This window comes from Ursus americanus, chromosome 6 (assembly GCF_024610735.1).
Source record: "Ursus americanus isolate L20-20 chromosome 6, mUrsAme1.1.p, whole genome shotgun sequence".
NCBI classification, from domain to species: Eukaryota; Metazoa; Chordata; class Mammalia; order Carnivora; family Ursidae; genus Ursus; species Ursus americanus.
In genome coordinates, this window is record NC_142132.1 from 52,634,002 (window position 1) to 52,657,020 (window position 23,019).

Sequence of the window (23,019 nt, forward strand, 5' to 3'; positions counted from 1 at the left end):
GTGGGGACACTGAAGCCCACAGCTGGCACCCCAGTTTTTGAGACCTGCACCTGAGAGATGAGCCTCCTGAGCATCTAGCTTTAAAGCTAAAAGGCATTATGTCTACAACATCCAAAGGGCCCATGCAGAGGCAGCTGCCTGAAAAGCATCCAGTCTTTGTGAAAGAGGCCTATGTTACTTATCATAAAGCTTCAGCTGGAAAGGCAGGCATATAATTTAACACACATCTAGGGGCCTACGGAAACACTTTCCAAAGACAGAGACTGGTGGGCTCCATCTTTGTGCTTTCTCTCTGAATTGCTCCAGGTGGCCAGTATCTCCTAGAAAGAAGATGTGCTCGTGTCTAGTGCTCTGGTTGTGTCACTGCCACCCAGGACACACCCCTTGATCACCTGGCTATCCTGGCCATTGGGACTTATATTTGCAGGTGCCATAGGACCATAACAAATAGAGAAACGGTTCTTAATTGGCTACTCCCCAGGGCACAGTGCAGCAACCAGAGACTGAAAAACACCCTGAGTTTTTCTGTGCTAGAGGCTTATTGGCTTATCTTATAGCTGTTGCCTGAGAACAGGCTTCTAATTAATCCAATATCTGGGGGCCAGCTATAATCCTCTCCAGAGGCTGGGGAGACTGATGGCTGTCATCTTGGTCCTCTCTCTGTCCTGCCCCAGGTGGTAGGTGTCTGAGAGAGGAGCTTATATACGTATTTGGCTTCCCCGCTTTAGTGGCTTCCACCCAGAGGACACATCTTTTAATAATTTAGCTCTGGTAGCAGTGGGGCTTGTGTTTACAGATTCAGTGGATAGTAAGAAACAAACAAAAACCAATTTTTAACTGGCTATCATTCCAGGGCTCAGTGCAGAAGTAGCAAACAGAAACACCCATCTCCCGGTCTTCCCCTGAAAGAGGTATATTTGCATACTTTAAAAAGCTGCTACCTGGGGTACCTGGGGGACTCAGTCAGTTAAGTGTCCAACTCTTGGTTTCAGCTCAAATCATGATCTCATGGGTTGTGGGATCAAGCCCTGCATTGGGCTGCATGCTGGGCATGGAGTCTATTTAGGATTCTCTGTCTTCCTCTTCTTCTACCCACCTCCCCTCCCCAAAAAAAGCTGCTACCTGAGAATCTGGCTTCCAGTCTGAATCTAGGTGCTGGCTGAGCTGCTTCTCTTTGAGATACTGAGAGGCCTTGGCATGTCCTCAACTACTAGGAGTCTCTAAGAGTAAAGTAGGCTGCTTCAACAAAGGTTTGAGAGACAACCAAGAACTAGAGCACGGTTGAACAGTAAGGTTCAATTTCTACATGAAGTCGTTCCTTCAGGATTGAAAGAGGTGGCTGTTTTGTCGAATGCATAAAAACCCAACACAGAGAGTCAAAGAAAATGAAGAAATAGAAGAATATATTCCAAAAGAAAAAAGATAAAACCTCAGAAAAAGACCTTAATGAAATGGAGATATGTGATTTACTTGATAAAAGAGTTCAAAATAACAAAGATGCTTACCAAACTCAGCAGAATAATGTGTGAATAAAGTGAGAATTTCAACAAAGAGAAAATACAAGTATCAAGTAGAAGTCACAGAGCTGAAGAATATAATAACTGAACTGAAAAGTACAATAGAGGGGTTCAATGGCAGGGTAGTTGTGGCAGAAGAAAGGATCAGTGATCTTGAAGACAGGGCAATGGAACCTATTGAATCAGTGTAGCAAAAAAAGAAAAGAATGAGAAAGAGTGAAAATGGCTTAAGGAACTTATGGGACAACATCAGTGGACCAACATCCACACTGTAGGAGGCCTAGAAGGAGAAAAGAGAAAGGGGCAGAAATCTTACTTGAACAAATAATGTCTGAAAATTTCCCTGACCCAGGAAGGAAGCAGACATCCAGCTCCAGGAGCTCTGAGTTCTAAATAACGATGAATCCAAGGAGACCCACCAAGACACATTATAATTAAGCATCCAAAGATGAAGGCAAGGAGGGAATCTTAAAAGCAACAAGAGAGGGGCGCCTGGGTGGCACAGCGGTTAAGCGTCTGCCTTCGGCTCAGGGCGTGATCCCGGTGTTCTGGGATCGAGCCCCACATCAGGCTCCTCCGCTATGAGCCTGCTTCTTCCTCTCCCACTCCCCCTGCTTGTGTTCCCTCTCTCGCTGACTGTCTCTATCTCTGTCGAATAAATAAATAAAATCTTAAAAAAAAAAAAATTTAAAAGCAACAAGAGAAAAACAACTTGTTATGTATAAGGGAACCTCCGTAAGACTATAAGCAGACTTTTCAGCAGAAACTTTGCAGGTTGGAAGAAAATGGCACCATTTACGGAAAGTGCTCAAAGCACCAAACTACTAACCAAGAATACTCTACCCAGCAAAGCTGTCCTTTAGGATTGATGGAGAGATAGAGTTTCCAGACAAGCAAACACTAGAGTTCATCACCACTGGACTAGCTTTATAAGAAATGTTAAAAGGAGTTCTTCAAGCTAAAACAAAAGGGCACTCATTAGTAACAGAAAAACATAAGAAGTACAGACAATGAATATATTTTTTACTGTTTTCTTCCCAACAAGGTAAGTTACTTCAGTTGAAGAACCTTGTCTTCTACTCTACTTTTAGCTCCTTGCAGTGCTGCTGAGTGTAGAGCAGGTGTTGGTCAGCTGCAGTGAACTGCCTGTTTCTATATGGCCTGTGAGCTGAGAAAGGTTTTTACTTTTTTTTTTTAATATACTCATTTAAAAAAGAATATTTTGTGACACCTGAAAATTACATGAAACTCAAATTTTGGTGTCCATAAAAAGTTTTATTGGAGTATATCCATACTCATTCATTAAGTATTGTTTATGACAGCTTTATGCAATAACAGAGTTAAATAGTTGCAACAGAGATGATATGTGGCCCACAAAGCCTAAAATATTTTCTGTCTGACCTTTAATGGAAAAAATTTATGACCCCTTCCAAAATAATAAGAAACATATGTATTGTTCTCTGTCTTTGGTTCCTGACACAGAGCTCCTAAAGCACTTGTAATTAGGATGCTGGGAGCTACCCATAATCTGTTCTTATATGGATGGCAGAGTTATAAGAAATCAAGCCAACCTCAAAAGTTCATTCCAGGGGTGCCTAGGTGGCTCAGTCAGTTAAGCGTCTGCCTTTGGCTCAGGTCATGACCTTGGCGTCCTGGGATTGAGCCCCGCATCCAGCTCCCTGTTCAGTGGGGAGTCTGCTTTTCCCTCTCTGTCTGCCTTACCCCCCACCCTGCCTGCTTGTGCTAGCTCTCTCTCTCAAATAAATGGATGAAATCTTAAAAAAAAAAAAAAAAAAAAAAGTCCATTCCATTCCCCTCCCCTTACCTTATCTTTCCCTCTCTCTTTTATATTCTATTCCTTAGATAGAACCAATTTTTTTTTTTTTAGTGACAGTGATTATATTCTCCCCCAGCATTGACGTTGGGCTTAGCCATGTGATTTCCTCTGACCAATGATATACATTTATGTCAAGCAAAATCTTTTAAGTGTCAATTTGTGATTTGCTATGTTCTCTTTTACCTCTGCCATGTTCCACAGAGAGGCTGCTATTCGTCAGCCTGGATCCCACATTCAGTGCTCTGTGGAGTAAAGCTGTACCCAATAAGTGATAGGTATGTAGTAAAACCATATATAAGCCTTCCTTATTGTAAGCCACTGAGATTTTAAGATTATTACTGTAGCATAACCTAGCCTATTCTGGCTGCTACATTCCTCTGTTTTTTAATATGTTAAGTATATATTTATATGTGTATGTTTGTATATTTGTTGATCCAGGTAGCCATTGTTCTCTTATTTTCACTGCTGTATAATTGTGTTTATTATTTGCATAAATATGTCATTTAATTTATCCATGTTCATGTAGATGGAACTTATTTCCAATTTTATTAGTCATCTGTTGCTGTGTAACAAACAACCACATAAAGGGCATAAAGCAATGAGCCCTTATCTAGTTTATGCATCTGCAGGTCACGTGAGGTATACTCTGCTGATCTCAGCTGGCCTTGCTTTGTAGTTAGACTCAGGTTTGTCTAATCCAGGCAAGGGCAGCTCGGCTTCATGGTTTTTCAGCGGATTTGTCAAGCTGCTCTATATGGTTCTCATCTCTTTTAGACCACTGGGCTACCCGGAATATATTCTTCTCATAGTATTGGCAGAGGTGCAAGAAAGCAAGCCAACCTCAGAAGTCCATTTTAAGGATCTGTTATGTCATACTGCTAATATTCCATTGGCCAGTGCAAGTCATGTGGCTGAGCCCAAACTCAATGGGATTTTCCATAGAGGTCAAGGGAAAGAAAGTGAATATTTGAAAACTATAATATGCCAGTGTTTTTACTATTACAAACTGTACTGTGGTGAACCTTCTTCCATTATTGCCCTGGTGCATATTTGCAAGAAATTATTTTCAACATATATCTGGAAGTAGGCTTGCTAGCCTGTAGGCCATTCCTCTTCAGATTTGCTAAACACTACCAACCTGGTTTCCAGAATAGATGTAATAATTTATATATTCTCCAAGAATGTTTGAGTTTTCTCTTCTGCGTTCATGTTAACACTTGGTATTGTCAGACTTAATTTTTTAGCAAACCGATTGGAATGAATTATTGTATCTTTGTGGTGTTATTTTGCATTTCACTAGCAACTAGTGAGGCTTATCATCTCTGAATGTTTATTGGCTACTCACCTTGCCATTTCTATGAATTCTCTATCTTCTCTGCTCACTTTTCTATTTGTTTTTTTGGGGAGGAGGTTAGTAAAAGTCCTTTATGTATTCTCTGTTGAAAGCTATCATATATATTGCAAATATCTTCTCCTAGTGTGTGGCCTTTTTATTTTGTTTATGGTAATTTTTAGTATACAGAAATTGCCAATATTTTCAGTTATAGCCATCATTTCCTTGATGGTTTGGACTATCTCTTTTTAACTACTTTATTGAGATGTAATTAACATAGAATATATAGCACATATTTCAAGTGTTTGATGAGTTTTGACATACTAGTCACATGTATGTACTAGTGAAACCATCCATCATCAGCACAATCAATATAATGAACATACTCATTACCCCCAAAAGTTTCTTCATACCCATTTGTGATTTTTCCTTCCTGTTTTTTTCCTATCTCCTAGGTCCCAGGCAACCAGTGATATGCTTAGAATCTTATATTTTCTACTGATTATCTATTTTTCTGTCAGTTATTGAGAGAAGGGTGTTGATCGACTTTAATTATGGGTTTGACTATCATCCTTTCAGTTCTATCAATTTTTGCTTCAAATATTTTAAAACTCCTATTAGGTGCATACATGTTTAAAATGTATTATTCTGTCGTCTTCATAAATTGACCCTCTTATCATTATGTAACTGACCTTTATGCTAATATTTTTTTGCTGTGAAGTCTATCTACTCTCATATTTATATAGCCACTCTTTATTTTGATTTGTTTTTCATGATATATCTTTTTCCATCCTATCACCTTATTTATTTGTCTGTTTGTTTATTTTGGGTGGGGAGGGCCAAAGGGAGAGATTGATTGATTGATTGATTGATTGATTTAGGGTGAGAGAAGAGAGAATCTTATGCAGGCTCCACATCCAGTGCAAGCCCAACACAGGGCTCAATCATATCCCTGAGATCATGACCTGAGCTGAAATCAAAAGTTGGATGCTTAACTGACTCAGCCACCCAGGCATCCCTCCATCCTGTTACTTTTAATCTACCTAAATATAGCAGTATCTTTTAAATGGGTTTCTGTGGACAACATAGGTTGGATCTTATTTTTTATCCAATAATCCATTTTATTACTTGTTTTCTCTTTTTTACATTCTTCTTTTACCCCTTGCCACCTTTTCAGATTATTCAAAGACTTTTTAATATTTTCTACTTTTCAGTTTTTGACTGTTATTTCTCTGTATATCTTAAATTTAGTGGTTAGTATACCTAATTAGGGGCACCTGGGTGGCTCAGCCGTTAAGCGTCTGCCTTCGGCTCAGATCATGATCTCAGGGTTCTGGGATCGAGCCCCGCATCGGGCTCCCTGCTCGGCTGGAAGCCTGCTTCTCCCTCTCACACTCGCCTTGCTTGTGTTCCCTCTCTTCGCTGTCTGTCTCTATCAAATAAATAAAATCTTTAAAAATATATATACCTAATTAACTTTTCACAGTTTACTAAGAATTTATATTTTACTGCTTCAAGTAGAATATAGACATCTTACCACTATATAGTTTCTTCCCCAATTTATGGTATAATGTCATATGTGTAACAACTATACATTGAAAATGCCACCAGACATTGTTTTCATTTCAAGTTTCATTTCAATCATACATAAAGAACTTAAGAGGAGAAAATAGTCTATTATACGTATCTAAATGTTAACCATTTCTGTTGTTCTTTCCTTATTTCTTAAATTCCAAATTTCCCATTGGTATCATTTCCTTACCCCTTGAAGGGTAGAATGTTTTAAAGCAGGTCTGCTGGTGGTGAATTCTCAGTTTACCTTCATCTAAGAGCATTATTATTTTGTCCTCATTCTTGAAGAATATTTTCACTAAAGAATTCTGGGTTGAGATTCTTTCAGCACTTTTAAACTGGCTGTTACAGAGATTTTTTTTCTTTGCCTTTGGTTTTCAGCAGTTTGATTTTTTTTTTTTCTGTAACTTGTTTTGGGTTTACTAGGCACCTTTATTCTGTAATGAAATTGCTGAAGACAAACAACATTAAAGTGAGAAGAGATGGTGTCTAAGGAGGAAATTCTTAAAAGTACATATATTTAGGGGACAGGCAGAATAGCTAACAAAGGAATTTAAGAAGGAGTTAACAAGAATGAATGAAGATGATTAGAAGAAAGAAATGTAGATATGTGATCTTAGGCAAATTATTTAATATCTCTAAATCTTAATATTCTCATTTGTAAAATTGAGATAATAGCAACTAATTTGTAGGGTTATAAAAATTAAGTGATATGGAAAGCATGTAGTATAATACCTATTAAAATGCTCAATAAATAGGAACTTACTACAATGATTATGAAGACAGAGGATAAAACCAAGTGACTACAGTACAGTATGTCACATCTGATGAATTAGAGCTATACTTTCTTTTCCTGTCATACATATTAGCTTGTATTACTGAAAAATATAATCATTTAAATAAATTTTTAGGGTAATTTCAAGTATTAAAAAATGAATCTTTGAATTTTGGAGAGATAGCTGAGACTTCTTAACTATAATTATTCAGAGTTTCCATTTACTAAGCTTTGATTTATTGAGCTTGAAATGATCTATTTGATTCAGTTTCAGTTTTGTCTTTTGACAAAAGGAGTTGTTATCTTCTTAAAAACAAGTCTTTTACCATCTATAGATGAATGGATAAAGATGTGGTATATATATATATATATATAGTAGAATACTACTCAGGGGTGCCTGGGTGGCTCAGTTGGTTTAGTATCTGCCTTTGGCTCAGGTCATGATCCCAGAGTCCTGGGATCGAGCCCTGAGTCAGGCTCCCTGTTCTGTGGGGAGCCTGGTTCTCCCTCTCCCTCTGCCAGCTGCACCCCCTGCTGGTGTTCTTTCTCTCTCTCTGTCAAGTAAATAAATTTAAAAAATCTTTTTAAAAAATGGAATACTACTCAGCCATCAAAAAAATGAAATCTTACCATTTGCAATGACATGGATGGACTGGAGGTATTATGCTAAGTGAAATAAGTCAATCAGAGAAAGAATTATCATATGATTTCACTCATGTGGAATTTAAGAAACAAAACAGGATCATAGGAGAAGAGAGAAAAAAATAAAACGAAATCAGAGAGGGAGACAAACCATAAGAGATCTTAACCATAGGAAACAAACTGAGGGTCACTGGAGGGGAGGGAGTGGGGGATGGGGTAACTAGGTGATGGACATTAAGGAGGGCAGCTGGGTATTATAAAAGACTGATGAATCACCCCTACCTCTGAAAGTAATAATATGTTATATGTTAATTAGTTGAATTTAAATTAAAAACATTAAAATAATAAGTCATTTAAAGTTTCGTTCTGAAGCTTAAACTGAGAGTATGCATTTGTTTGTTTGTTTGTTTGTTTGTTTGTTTGTTTGTTTGTTTATGGGTGGAGCAAGGACAAGCCGGGGGAGGGACAGAGGGAGAACAGACTTGCCGCCAAGCAGGGAGCCCAACGCAGGGCTCCATCCCAGGACCCTGGGATCATGACCTGATCTTAAGGCAGATACTTAACCGACTGAGTCACCCAGGTGCTCTACTCAGAGTATTTTTATAGTATTTCTGAATATTTATGTTATTTTTGGTGTGGACTCAAGAAGAGAGGCAACTACCACAATTAAAACATTTTTAGACAAAATCAGAAAACATTCATTTAATCTTTCTGAGCTTCAGCTTTCTCATTAATAACAACAGTAGGATAGTGTTTACACCACACTAGGAGCGTTTAATGATTTTGAGATTTCTTTGAATGAGAGTTTAAGAGTCACAGGAAGCACCTTAAGGAAAACAGCATAGTGTCCAGTGTTTCTAAGCTAGGACCCAAAGAGCGAAAGTGAAGAAATGGAAGGGAACCATGTTATAGGGAAGTCCCTGGAGTATCATTTTCATGCTACACACACTGTGTTTTCCCCTTCCTTCTCCATACTCTCCCTCCTCCTAGTAATTGGACCTAATAGAATCTCTAGAGGAGTAGTGAGTACGAATAGCTTGAATTATTTCATCCATCCACATTTCCCATACTCCATCTACCCGAATCATGTTAAGAACTGAGCTAATCTGACCATCTGTTTCGAGAGGTAAAGAAGTGTAAATATAATAAGATGAAATAATCTTTTTTTTCCATCTTAAAAGTATTAATCTCTTGGCCTACTTTATGTCTGTATTTGCTTATAAATGACAGGAATTCTCAGTGTGTGCCAAGCTGTCCTTACATGCCCCTCCTGTTTTTTGCAAATGTACATGGTAAAATATTTTCCAAACTATAACAAAGAGCATTCAGTGAAAACACAAATCTGTTCCATCTTCTGCACCCTCCGATTCCATGTCACATAAGCAATCACTTTTTAAGTTAGTTCTTTTAGGTATTACTCTAATAATTTGAAATATGGCTACTTTGAATTGAGATGTGCAATAATTCTAAAATACACACCAGATTTTGAAAACTTAGTATTAAAAAGGTAAAATATCACAATAATTTTTATATTGGTTACATATTGAAATGATGCCATTTTGAATATATTTTGTTAAATAAAATATATTGAAATTAACTTACTGGTTTCTTTTGATTATTTTAAGAATAATTAAGATTATTAACTGTTAAAAAATTTTAAATTATACATGTGGCTCACATTTGTTTCTCACATTATATTTCTTTTGAACAGTGCTACTCTATTAGTAAGCATCTATTTCCCTTACTTGATGTACCAAGTTTACTCATGAGATACCTGAGTATAGTCTGATTCTCATTCTTTAAAAAGGACCAAGTTTTTTTCTGGAAAGTTTTAGGATTTTCTTATTCTTGGTATTCTGAAATTTCATAAGCATATACTGAATTGTATATAGTTTTTGTTCATTTTGCTTATTAGAACACATGATAAGCCCTAGCTTGTGTTACTCTTCAGCTCTGAGAAATTTTCTACTAATACTTTTTGGATTATATCCTCCCTACTTTTTTTTCTTTTTAAAAACATTTCCTTCCTATTTCTGAATGAGAAAAGGTCTTGTGTGGTATTAGACCTCTAGTATTAAGTCTCTGTTTTTCTATAATTCTCTCTCATATTTTCTATTTTCCATTCTGTTGTCTTTTTGGCAGTGGTCCTGAGAAGAAACCTTACCCTAACCTTTTGACAGTTTATTAAAACATAGAATGTGCATTTCTATACACCAACAATGAGACAGAAGAAAGAGAAATTAAGAAGTCAATCCCATTTACAATTGCACCAAAACCCATAAGATACCTAGGAATAAATCTAACCAAAGAGGCAAAAGATCTGTACTCAGAAAACTATAGAGTACTCATGAGCAAGAAACTGAGGAAGACACAAAGAAATGGAAAAACGTTCCATGCTCATGGATTGGAAGAACAAATATTGTGAAAATGTCTATGCTATGCTACCTAAAGCAATATACACATTCAATGCAATCCCTATCAAAATACCATCAACTTTTTTCATAGAAATGGAAGAAAAAATCCTAAAATTTGTATGGAACCAGAAAAGACCCTGAATAGCCAGAGGAATGTTCAAAAAGAAAACCTAAGCTGGTGGCATCACAATTCCGGACTCCAAGCTCTACTACAAACCGTAATCATCAAGACAGTATGCTGCTGGCACAAAAACAGACACATGGATCAATGGAACAGAATACAGAACTCAGAAATGGTCTCTCAACTCTGTAGTCAACTAATCTTCAACAAAGCAGGAAAGAATATCCAATGGAAAAAAGTCTCTTAAAGGGTGTTGGGAAAAGTTTGGACAGCCACATGCAGAAGAATGAAACTGGACCATTTCCTCCACCATACACAAAAATAGACTCAAAATGGATGAAAGACCTAAATGTGCAAAAGGAATCCATCAAAATCCTTGAGGAGAACACAGGCAGCAACCTCTTTGACCTCAACTGCAGCACCTTCTTCTTAGACACATCACCAAAGGCAAGGGAAGCAAGGGCAAAAATGAACTATTGGGACTTCATCAAGATAAAAAGTTTTTGCACAGCAAAGGAAACAACAAAACCAAAAGACAACTGACAGAATGGGAGAAGATATTTGCAAATGACAGTTCAGATAAAGGGCTAATATCCAAAATCTGTAAAGAACTTACCAAACTCAACACCCAAGGAATTAATAATCCAATCAAGAAATGGACAGAAGACATGAACAGACATTTCTGCAAAGAAGACATCCAGATGGCCAACAGACACATGAAAAAGTGCTCAATATCACTCGGCATCGGGGAAATACAAATCAAAACCACAGTGAGGTACCACCTCACCAGTCAGAGTGGCTAAAATCAACAGGTCAGGAAACAACAGATGTTGGCAAGGATGCAGAGAAAGAGGAGCCCTCCTACACTGTTGGTGGGAATGCAAGCTGGTGCAGCCACTCTGAAAAACAGTATGGAGGTTCCTCAAAATTTGAAAATAGAGCTACCCTACAACCCAGAAATTGCACTACTGGGTATTTACCCAAAAGATACAAATGTAGTGATCTGAAGGGGCACCTGCACGCCGGTGTTCATAGCAATGTCCACAATAGCCAAACTGGAAAGAGCCCAGATGTCCTTCGACAGATGAATGGATTAAGAAGATGTGGTGTGTGTATACACACACACACACACACACACACACACACACCGGAATATTATGCATCCATCAAAAATTGAAATCTTGCCATTTGCAATGGCATGAATGGAACTAGAGGGTATTATGCTAAGTGAAATAAGTCAATCAGAGAAAGGCAATCACCATATGATCTCACAGATATGTGGAATTTGAGAAACAAGACAGAGGAATGTAGGGGAAGAGAGGAAGAAATGAAACAAGAAGAAAGAGACTCTTAATGTGAGGAAACAAACTGAGGGTTGCTGGAGTGGAGGGGTGTGAGAGGGATGGGGGGGTGCTGAGTGATGAACATTGGGGAGGGTATGCTTTGTGTTGAGCGCTGTGTATTGTGTAAGACTGATGAATCACAGAGCTGTACCCCTGAAACAAATAATACATTATATGTTATAATAATAATAATAAAACCATGCCAGAAAAAAAAATAGGATTAGATAGGGATGCCTGGCAGGCTCAGTCAAAGGAGCATGTGACTCTTGATTTAGGGTCGTGCGTTTGAGCCCCACATTGGATGTAGGGATTACTTAAATAAATAAAGCTTAAAAAAATAGGAGGTGATAAGCAAACATAGTCTTAGTTGTCTACAATTCTTTCTTGTTCTCTGTTCTTTTATCATAGAAGTGTGTTCTGCCTTTATGACTGTGCTGTCTTCTTGAATATACATGAGGTTTCAAATTAGATTTGTTTTTTGTTTTTTAATTTCCTTCTGTTTCCTGACTTACCTCTTTGTTTTGTCAGTGGTTTATTTTGTTCAGGGAAGGCTTTTAGAAGTGAAGCACATTTTAGATAAAATATGTAACCAAATGTGTAGAAGCAGCAATGCAAAAAGCTTCCTCTGGGAGCAGTGATAATCTGATCATTGTAATACTGTGGATATAATGAGATAAGAGCCTGAACTAGCATGAATACAGTGAGAACCAAAAGAAAAGAACTGAGTAATTATGCAAGAAAAGTAAGTGTGATTATTAACTGATTTCTCCACTCTAAAAACTCCCACAGCACCCCTTTATTGAACTAGTTATATGTTCCCTTATAGTGTTAATTATTATATTCATATGTCTTTCTAACGAAATTTTGACTCTTCAGGGCAGGGATTATATCTTACTCATTAACTTTTTTAAAAGTGTTTGTTGATCAAGCACTATGCCAAGGGCTGGGAGAAAGCAGTAGTCAAAGACAAATAATCCCTGCCCTCAAGGATACATAATTGCTTACATCCTTCACAGTGTTTAGAATTAGATGGTAGATATTCCCAGAGAAAATATTTGTTAATCCTACTTTAAAAGGTAATATTAAGATGGCCTATTTGTATCTGTTTAGGTGTGTTGCAAAATTTATTTGATATTAAACTATTCTCTCTTTAACTCGATGCCAAAAAAATTATGTATTCAGATTAAACTAATATCCTTCACCTTATTTAAAGGTAACATAGCACATTGATATAATGAAAACAGCCCACCCCTGAAAGAGTCCAGAGTTCTAGTTTAGCTCTACTATTGAACAGGTTTTTCACATGAATTTTTATCCTCTTATCTTCTCAGAGCCTCACTTTCTCGTGTGTAAAAAAAAGGTTAGATCTTTTAGCACTGACACTTTGAATCCAAAAGTGGAAAAATTTTTCATTCCCATAGCCTTTGAATGTTGTGGCTAAACCATCTAGTATATTTAATTGAATGACTGGAAATGACAGAAAGCTGTCATTTCATGTTTTATTTGAGTTATGACCATTGACTAAATACGTTTGTTTTTTTTTTTTCTCTTTTACAGACTTGGGTCTGGATCAATATACAATAAAACGCTTTGATGGAAAGGTGAGCGAGCTATGACACTTAATGTATATATCCTGTTGTTTACTAAGAAGATTTTAAAGTTTCTCTAGAGTTATTTGTGAGAAATTTCTGAATGCCTGTTTATCTAATCAAAAGAGCATGTTTATTAGTTTGGAAGGCATAGAAGTGCCTTCAGATGCTTCTACAGAAAAAATCAAGCAGAAGGTTTTTCTACATTTTTCCATATAAGGTAACACGCATGGGTAGCCTGGTGTTAGTTAAGGGCTAATTCACTGTATGTTGACATTTGCATTTTAATTCAATTGCCATCATAAACTTTAACAAGCCCCCCAATTTTACATTTGCATTTCTCATAAAAACACTTTCTTGATTTGACCTTCCTCAAACTTTGACACTATATAGCAGTAATCCTAACTAGAAAATTATGGAAGTCTTTACTGATGCTTTTATAATAATTATGAAGGCCACCCCAAGTTTGCGTATACATTTGCATTATACTTACTTTCAATTCTTTATTTTATGCAAAAATAAATCACATAATAAATTGTTCTTAAGTACAGAAAATGAAACTTTCAATTTTATTATCTCAAAGCAATCAGTTAAACATGTTTTTCCCTTTCAGGCTGAGCTCTACAAAAAGAAAAAGAGAATATTACACAGGGTCAGAAAGAAAAGTAAAAGGTCAATTTTAAAGAGGAGGAAGAAAGCACATCAGAAAGAAGAGAGAGCCCGGAATGGCTCTACAAAGCTTAAAGAGAAGGAAATCAGAAGGAAAATCATGCAGTGGCTGGAAAAGGCAGGATCACTAAAAAGGGTCTAAATGGGTGGAGGTCAGGGTTAGTAGAAACTGATCTTGCAGGAATATGTCGATCCTGCATCATTGCATAAAACTCTATGTACTTGTAAGGTGAAGATATAAATGCTAAAATCTTTTGCACAGGTGGAAAGAGTGAATGGCCACCTTAAGAGATGAGAGATCTCGATCAAGGCTTCTGGCCTAACAATTGCCTTTCCCATTCAGATGGCCCATTGCCTCCATCTGGGTATCCTCTTTTTTAGAGTCACATATTCTAAAAGAAAAAAAATGATCAAAAAGAGCATTGAACTAGAATGGTAGGAGACAGGTTCAGAGCTGGCTTTGCTTTGGGGCAGCCACATCTTTGATCCTTGGTGTCTCTGCCTCATGTATAATCAAGTACCAGATCCATGTGAAGGGTTACTGCAGGCACTGATGTCAGGGTCTGATTTCAGAATCTCTGGCAAATCAGGCCCTGTTTTATCTGTCTTTGTGTCACGCATATGTCTGTCATACGGGAGGGGACCAATAAACATTTGAAGATTTGGAAAAAATCAACTAATCAATCACATATTCTTTGGAGATATGACTCATTAAGTCAGTAATACGTTATAGCAAAATTAGTCTAATGAATCACAATTTTTGGTCACTGAAGAAATTCAGAGTAGCATGAGATTTCTGTCCTCTAGTGTGTGTGTGTGTGCGCGCGTGCACGCGCACGCGCGCATGTGTGTGTATACACATGTAAACCTGAAAATGCATAAAGAAGTTGGATATGTGCAGGTTGAACAGCAAATTTACATGGTATAGGGGAATTTCTATTCGTGGAGTTTTCGCAAATATAAAATACCTAGTGGTCAGTCCTGTTTCATAAATGCTCTTTAATTTTTTGATTTCAGCATATAACTGTCCACTTGACACTAAAAATCTAGCTTTGGGCATGACCAGTGAGCTCCAACTTTGTTTCAATCATATTCAATTTATGAGCCCTATATTTCCTACCATTAGTGTCATTTGCATTTTTCTGATTTCCATTTATTTTTATAAATTAACAAAAGTAAACTGCAATAAAACATAAGTATTTGAGTGCTGCCTTGCTGTAGAGACAAAAATGGCAGTACTTCTTTGGAAGGCAGACTTTGTGACAGATTGTAGTGCAAATGTTTGGGCTCTGAAGTATAAAATTCTGAAATGGGAGTAGGAAAGCAGGATTTAGGGATCTCAACATATAATGTTCGAAAGTATGACTTGTATGAAATTCAGGCATATGAAAGTTGACTTTATGGTACCAGGGGAACAGGTTCTGCAAGATAATAGAGGAATGGCAGACTCACATAGGGATAGTGGAGAACTGAGCCAGCCAGCTTGTCCCTTAGTAAAGAGTGCACGGATTTTCCTTTCATCCGCGTTATGATATGTGTATTTAATCCCTTTGCAGGTACTTCATTAAATACTCTCTTAATTTCCATCAAATATATCCTGAAGTTTATGCTTCTTAAATAGGATCTTTAAACTGAGTTCATCTCTAGTTTATGTCTTCATGAATAGTCTTTTTTTCATATGAAGTTTAAGAAAGTATTTCTGTGCTGTTTTTAAACCATATATAATGAGGAATACAACATTCATTCTGGGTTTAATCAGTTTAGAAGTTTTTCCAGGGATTTTTGCCATGTATTTGTGATATTTGTGATAAGGATCAATGCTTATTCAACTGTCGATCTTATTATTTTCCTTTAGATCTTCATGTCTCTCATTCTCTCAGTCAGAATATCTTAATTCTTAAGTAGCAGCTTCCAGAGTATATAAATCCCAAGACAATTTCCTCTTGAAAAGACAGATTTGTGTAGTAATTATAGTAAATTTTGTGCGAGATGGCCAGAAATTTAGTCCAAAGCTAATACCCTGGAGGAATTTCCTTTTAAACTTGCTTTGATTTTTAAAGGGGTCATTTTCTCTCTCTTGTTTTAACTTGAAAGATAAACTAGTTATGAACTACTCAGAGAAAGATTTACTCCCATCTTCTTATCCACCCCCCATTGTTATAGCTTTTAACACACCATTTAATAAAGTGCATCATTTGACCAGTAAGTAACACTGCCTTATTTTATTGTCTTTTAATTGAATTGCACTTTAGCCTTTTTGTCATTGAAAACAAGAACAAATGGAGAGATTTGGGGGAGTTTTCTCATTTGTGTTTGAATTTCATACAACCTCTAAATGCAAAGTAGAAAAGAAGGCCCAGCTGATATTGAGAAATAATTGGACAGTCCGAAATTTCTTGTTTTGGTGCCTATCATCTTTTCCCTTCTTTTGTTTGACTAGAAAATGCCCGTAAGTAAATGAAACATTCCTGTTTCAACTGAGAGTGAAACTGAATTTGATTAAGCAGCTTTTGAATTTGGGGGAGGATCTTTTGCCAGAGCCCATCACTACCTAATGTTAATGTACACTAATCCTTTACTCTTAGTAGCAATTTCCTTTGTAGAAAACTCATGAAATACATTATTATTGGCACTTGCATCATTTATGCATTTCAGAATTATCTCCTAACACAGGCCTTGTATAAAGAAGCAGTAGTGTCCCTTCGCTTTAAGAAACTGCTTTGTAGATAGGTGATACTTTAAAAGACGTTCAGACTAGGTTTTAAAAGTTCAAAAACTTCAAAGCTCGCAAGTTCAGATTTTCTCTTAAAGGATGTTTGAATATCAGTATAGTGTACTGGCACTATTATACAGATGGTAATACAAAATATAGTCTGGCTTTTGTTTTAGTGTGGTATATCATAGATTTTTTTTAAAAAATGCACTCTCCCCCTGCAATGTCCAGGCATTCTGCTTATGACTTGTTGATGCAATTACTTCATGAAGTTTAGGTTATTTCTTTAATGAAAACTTTATTTTTTCTGGGTTTAATTTTTTAATTACATAATAACTGGTCTATAAAATAAATGATCATTTATAAATGGAGCCTTCATATTACATAATCATCAAATATTTCTTTCATTTAATGATTTAATTGCTGTTTTTTATTGGTGTGGCTTTTCTCAAGTGGTTATACCCTTTATTTTCCTGTTTCTCTTAGCCCTCCCTTTTTTCCGTCAGCATATCAAAGATAGAAGTTGTTTTGGATTTTCTGCTCCTGTTGTAATAGACAACACTCTCTGGACCAGACACCACCATTTTTTTTTTTTAAGTTACAGTAGAAAACTGCATGGTCTAGGTAAAATCGTTTCTAAAGCAAAGAATACCCATATTCCAGAGTTTTGACATAATTTCCTCTTCTCTCTTACAAAAACTTTATAAAGCTCATACTCTTTGTCAAGTAACAATGAATTGCCCATTGAAACTAAATTGTTCGTTGTTATCATTTTACCATGTATTTCTTTTTCAGAAGATAGATTTTTAAATTCTTCCTTCCCTGTCAAATTCCCTTTCCCCCATTCACTCCCTGAACACTTCCTGCATTTTTCATTATTTGTATTTACAGTACCCTTAGAATCTCTTCAGTTTGGAAGAAAGAGTTAATGTGTGTTTTATTCCTCTCTTTATGATACCTGCAAGAATATTTGTACACATGGAACAGAAAAAATATTTTACATCAAATTAGAATGACATTGTCAAAAAAAAAAATGACATTTCCACATTTAGGTGAAAGAGATAAAAGTATGGTCAAAGCCTAGAAGGGGAAGTACTGATTACAGTGTTTAAAACAGAAAAAGTTATCAGAAAAAACGATGGGTGCCATAGTTAAAAATAAAAGCTTTAATATAACCAAATGCTTTTAATTGCTTACTAGGTGAAAGTTCTTTTAAAAATATTGATAAATGAACTTTAAAATGATATTCCCCTTAGGGGAAAGTCTTGGTTCCTCAAGGGGAATGTAAGCACATTTTCCCCTATAACATAATACTCTTAATGCTTTACTTACGTTGTTTATTAACTTCATATCATAGATAAGATCTTAGTGTGGAATTAGGGCAAGTATAATATTACTTCTTGACATGCATAGTAATGTGAAATGTATTGTAGATCAAGGAAATGTAAATTAGGAGAGGGGACGGACTGAAATCTCCATGGGACAAGAGTTTGATGAATCTTCACACTTATTTGAACAGTTTTAATTCTGTTCATATTTATATAGCAGGTCATGATGTTATGAATTCTGCATTGTTCACTAGCACATCTCTCTCTTGGTTTCCAAAGATGAAACTTGTCAAGTCTAAATTCGTGGTGAATTGACAGGTTTTTCTATTAATAAACACAAATATATAGACATAATTGTATTATTTTTTCACCATGTTTTTATTTGCCCTATCAATCCCATCTTTACAATAGAGTGTATCAGTGTGTTGTCTTTCTTTTATAATAGGGAAATACTTGATTTAAAAAAAAGCATGGCAGATTCCAAGAGAATGCACAGATCTCCCCCCTGTCTAAAAGTAGAGCATTCCTATGGAAGCTTTCATTAAGCTGAAACAGCATAAAGCAAAGAAACTATTACCATTTTCATAAAAGCAAAAATCCTCTGGATTTTTTTCCGTTAGCAAAAACAGGTACCAGCATCGGTCTTTCTCGTAAAAGAGAAGTGGTATAAAGCAAACTTTCAGATAGTAGAGATTCTGTAATTCCTGGAAGCATGAAGTTCTCCACAAATATTTCATATTCACATATTTATTTTAGGGCTGAAGATTTAGCCCATTTTAAAAACCACATTAACGTATTCACTTATTGGTTGTCAGTGGTTCATTTTTGCAATTTAAAGTAAACTCTCTAAATGAGAAATACTTGACTCTATTTGTCTCTCGCAGGAATTATTACTAATAACAACTATAGGAAAAAGAAGAATAATTAAAGGAATGTTTATTACGTGCTACACTCTATTTTTGGTTTTGGTTCCACATGCAATGTGGGGCTTGAACTCAACGACCCCAAGATCAAGAGTCGCATGCACTACGGACTGAGTCAGCCAGGCACCCCTCCACACTGTTTTAAGTGCTTACATATAACTCATTTAATCCACACGGCCACTCTCAGATAGCTTACTACTTTTAGCTTCATTTTACAAATAAGAAACTACATAATAATTAAGTAGCTTAATTTTTTTTTTGACTTAAGATCATATACGCTAGTAAGTAGTAGAGGCATGATTCCATATTTGTAGTCTGGCTTCTGAGTTAACAGTCTTAAGCACTGTGGTATATCTAAGCGGTATGTCTATATGATCTATTGATCTATTTGTAAATAGAAATTTCTCTTTGTCAAGTAGTTATTTTAATACCTTAATGCCGTTTGTACAAAAAAAAAAAAAAACCTTGATATTTCGGTTTCTTTTTGCTAAGCGTGTTGAAGTTAATTTTTACTGCTTTGATAAAGTACAACTAGAAACTCCTATTAACCTGAGAAACCACGTAGTGTTTTTGAAGAAAGAAAATATAAGGAGTATATAAATTTTAATACTGAAATTTAGAAATCAGAATTTCAACTTCATTTTTATTTGCTCCATTATTTTCTCATATGCCACGAACACCATTGGGCATTTTAAAAAATGCTGTGTCTTTTCTTTTTACTGAAACAGTCTCTTAAAATGTGCACTGTCATCTATATTTGAAAAATTGGATCTTGGCTCATTGTCATCAAGATATTAAAGAAAATAATGTTTCTGTTACAAACTCAACTTACTCTCAAATATTGATTGGTTGTGTGTTAAATGTAGCATCATTGAATAGGGCCACTTATTATAGTCAGTCTTTGAACAAGCAAAAGTTTAGAATGTAATTGCATTACCAAGGAATTCAACACTCTGATTCAGCATTTCAAGAAATCCTTTGACACCTGTTGCAGTTTTCTGTTTTACTTTTAGTCCATTTGTTCATCTTTCTTCTTTCGCATCCATAGTTCTCTAAATTATTTTTAAGCCATTTTCTCCATTTTCTCTCTTCTTACAAATTAGCAGATTTAGTTCTTTTGTAAAACACCACAGCCCTAAGAAAATCTGGCTTTGGTATCTGAAATATTTTCCAAGGGATTTCCATTTTGACATTTTAAGTATTTGACAGCTATGTGTAAATAATTAGTAGATGTTGTAAGTATGCTGAACTTGAGTATGAAAAATACAACATTATGAATTGCTGTACTTCTTAGTATGTAATAGCACAGGATGAAAAGAATGTAACCTTGGATATGACGAGTCTATATTCTTAAATGGGCTCTGCCGCATACTTGATAGATAACCTTGGGCAAGAGACCATTTAATCTCTCTGAGTATCAGTTACCTTCTCAGTAAAATCAGAACAATGTGGTAAAGTATCTGGCTCTACAAATTATAGCTACTTTCTGTGACTTTGAACCCTTTATTCAGTTTATGTATGCTGTCATATATATTATCCTCTTGGTTTGTGTGAAATGCTACAGAATAGCATCTCCTCTGCCTAATTGCTCTCTCCATGCCAGTTAAATCAGCTGTAAAAATCCCCGTGGGCTCTCTATAAGGAGCAATTGGCTGGGATTAAATAGCTGGTCCATGAGCTGAAGAGAGACCTCTGGTTTGTTTTCTCATATCTGAGCTGTCCTTTGTTCACAGTGATTCATCTCACCCCTGTGTTGTAAAACCCTCTGGGTCTCTGTCACATCAATCCCAAGCCTTAGGTTTGTAAATTGCTTATAGCATGTATTTCTCAGTTAAGAACTTTTATCACTCTGCTAAATTGTTTTGAGAAGTATGGTAAGTTTGGGTTGAATTTTATTTCACAGTGAAGTTCATTTGTTGAAAAAATATCTTTAAACCCATTTGATATATGAAGATATTTTGGAGTGGTGTACCCAGCTAAATCAGCTAACCTCCACGATGGCTGGCTTTTTATCACTAATGTGAGTAGTAATTCATTTAGTGCAACATAATTTTACAGGAGACCTGTTTCTAAGCAGTCATTCTGAACTCTTTGAGTAGTTACTAATCCTTTAAACTCATCTGAGTTTGGTCGCCTGTATTTTATTATGGATGGTAAAGCAACAAATTTGCCATGAAGTTTAAAAATATTATATCCATGAGACATCCTAATAGGAAACCGTAATTAGAGAAATGCTTTGACTTCCCATGACAAAAAATGAAATGTTTGCTTTCCCATTTCTTTAAGAAACAGATTATTGTTCATGTGTTTTCTTTTTATAGTATTAAGTTTTTTTACAATTGTGTATTTCATTTGGGGGAGGTTAGGAATTGAGGTGTTGCGGTTTTTGTTTTATTGTACCTACCAGATAATATATAAAACATTTCTGTGTATTCCTCATTTCCTGTTTCTAGGTGTTCAGTGATTTTATTACAGATCTAAATTCGTCCTTATATGTTATAATATTTTGTGATACGTATGTTTGATTTTGGATTTTTTGTTCATGTAATCAAACAATGTCCATTTTTTTTCTTTTTCTCATCTTCTGATCAGGATTTCTGGCAGGTACTGACTCAGCAGCATGTGCTTTAATTAATTAATGTTCCAAAATCCATAATAATGCTTCAGAGACAAAGGTTCAGTGCATGCTCATGTCCTTTCCCTGCTCCTTTCAGAATGATTCAGTTCCTGTCACTTTAAATTAACATATTTTATCTTTAGTATGAGAATTCCAACACTGCACTGGTCCTTGAGAATATAATACCTAGCATGATTTAAAAGGAGGTTTTAACATTATGTGTCACACAAAAGGTCAAGAAACTTACCACTATTTTGTATAAGGGATACTCAGTTAATTGGGCCATTTAATTAGTCTTAGCAGGTCATGTTCCTAGTTAAACTGTAACAGGAATGGTGAGACAACAGTAATTTCAAGTGAAAATCTTTTTTTTTCCTTTGAAATTTCTGAAATGATAAATACAGATAAGTTTAGTTGCACTTTGTTCAGTAAAATGGCTTAACAGGAAACAAATGGAACATTTAGAAAGACTGCATTATTTTATTTTTTTGAGCTAATCAACAACTTTAACTTGGAAAAGCAAGCAAATACATGAAGAAAATCATGAAAGAGAATATGTAGGTTGTAATCTGGCAAAGGAGACTTTCAAGGACTAGCCTAAGAAGTACTTTTTAAATTGATCTTTGAAGACTTAGACTTTTTAATTATAATTTATAAATTATTAAAATTTATTCATTTTTTAAAAGACATTACTCTTGTATTGCTTAATAGAAATAGAAACTCAACTAAATTAGCATACTTTTGTTTTAAAATAATGATATAATTAATGAGATCACAGTGTGCTCTTTATTTTTATGTAACATTTTTCCTGTGCTTCCTTTTTTTTTAAATGGGATATGTTTTTAGTAGTCTACTTACTAAACCCCAAACCAATTATCCTGTTACTGATGCAGTTGATTATCTTACTTCTGCCTTTACCTGCATTTTGAAACAAACCAACAAATACTTGAGTGATTATGTCAAAATAATTTATTGACAATCCCAGTATCAATGTTTCTAAGCCTGGACGTTCTGTTTTAGAATAGCTATGGCACAACTAGTATGCACAGTGCTAAGGAGAGTAAATCAGATAACACCTATGATTGAGGAAACCTGCTGCTACTTCTATAATTGTGGCAGGACAGTTTGTAGGAGGCCTCTAAAAACTCTTCCTTTCCTTTGATAGTTGTATGGTTTAAGACTTCAAAAATTTAAAATGATTTGCCTCACATAGGTATTCCTGTTAGAGAATGAGAAGAGAAAAGAGGTAGGAATTGGTGAAGTGCTTGGAAGTCTCTTGAATCTGCAGCATTGGGTTATCAGCCAGCATAGTTGACAAAAGAGCTCCGGTCTTCTTTAAACTTCGACTCTCGAAGGTGGTATCCTTTGTTGAGTAAGGATTCAAAATCCAGTTTTACTTTATTATTAAGGATATCTTGTTAATATGCTTTTTGTATTGAAAATAATAAACTTTTTTTTCATAGACTAGGTAGTGGGGGATTGTTTATATCACTACAAATATCACTCATTTTGGTGACACTGGTATAAATCCTTTAAGCTTCCAAAGGTCAATGAGCAGTTACTTATAGAAGAGGGCTTTCTTGCTTGCTTCCTTAACAGGGATTTGTCCTTTGCATGCTAAGTTCC

At 35.7% G+C, this 23,019-nt stretch overlaps 1 protein-coding gene across 4 annotated transcripts in view; it reads left to right on the forward strand.

Moving 5' to 3' along the window:
- MICU1 (mitochondrial calcium uptake 1) overlaps positions 1 to 23,019 on the forward strand; it is a 233,748-nt gene that overhangs the window by 87,056 nt on the left and 123,673 nt on the right. For 3 of the 4 annotated variants that reach the window (XM_045783578.2, XM_045783581.2, XM_045783579.2), the window contains exons 5-6: positions 13,112 to 13,155; positions 21,369 to 21,380. In XM_045783578.2, coding sequence (XP_045639534.2) covers positions 13,112 to 13,155; positions 21,369 to 21,380 — 56 coding nt within the window. The remainder of the gene's footprint in view (positions 1 to 13,111; positions 13,156 to 21,368; positions 21,381 to 23,019) is intronic. The other variant, XM_045783582.2, reaches the window with a different exon arrangement.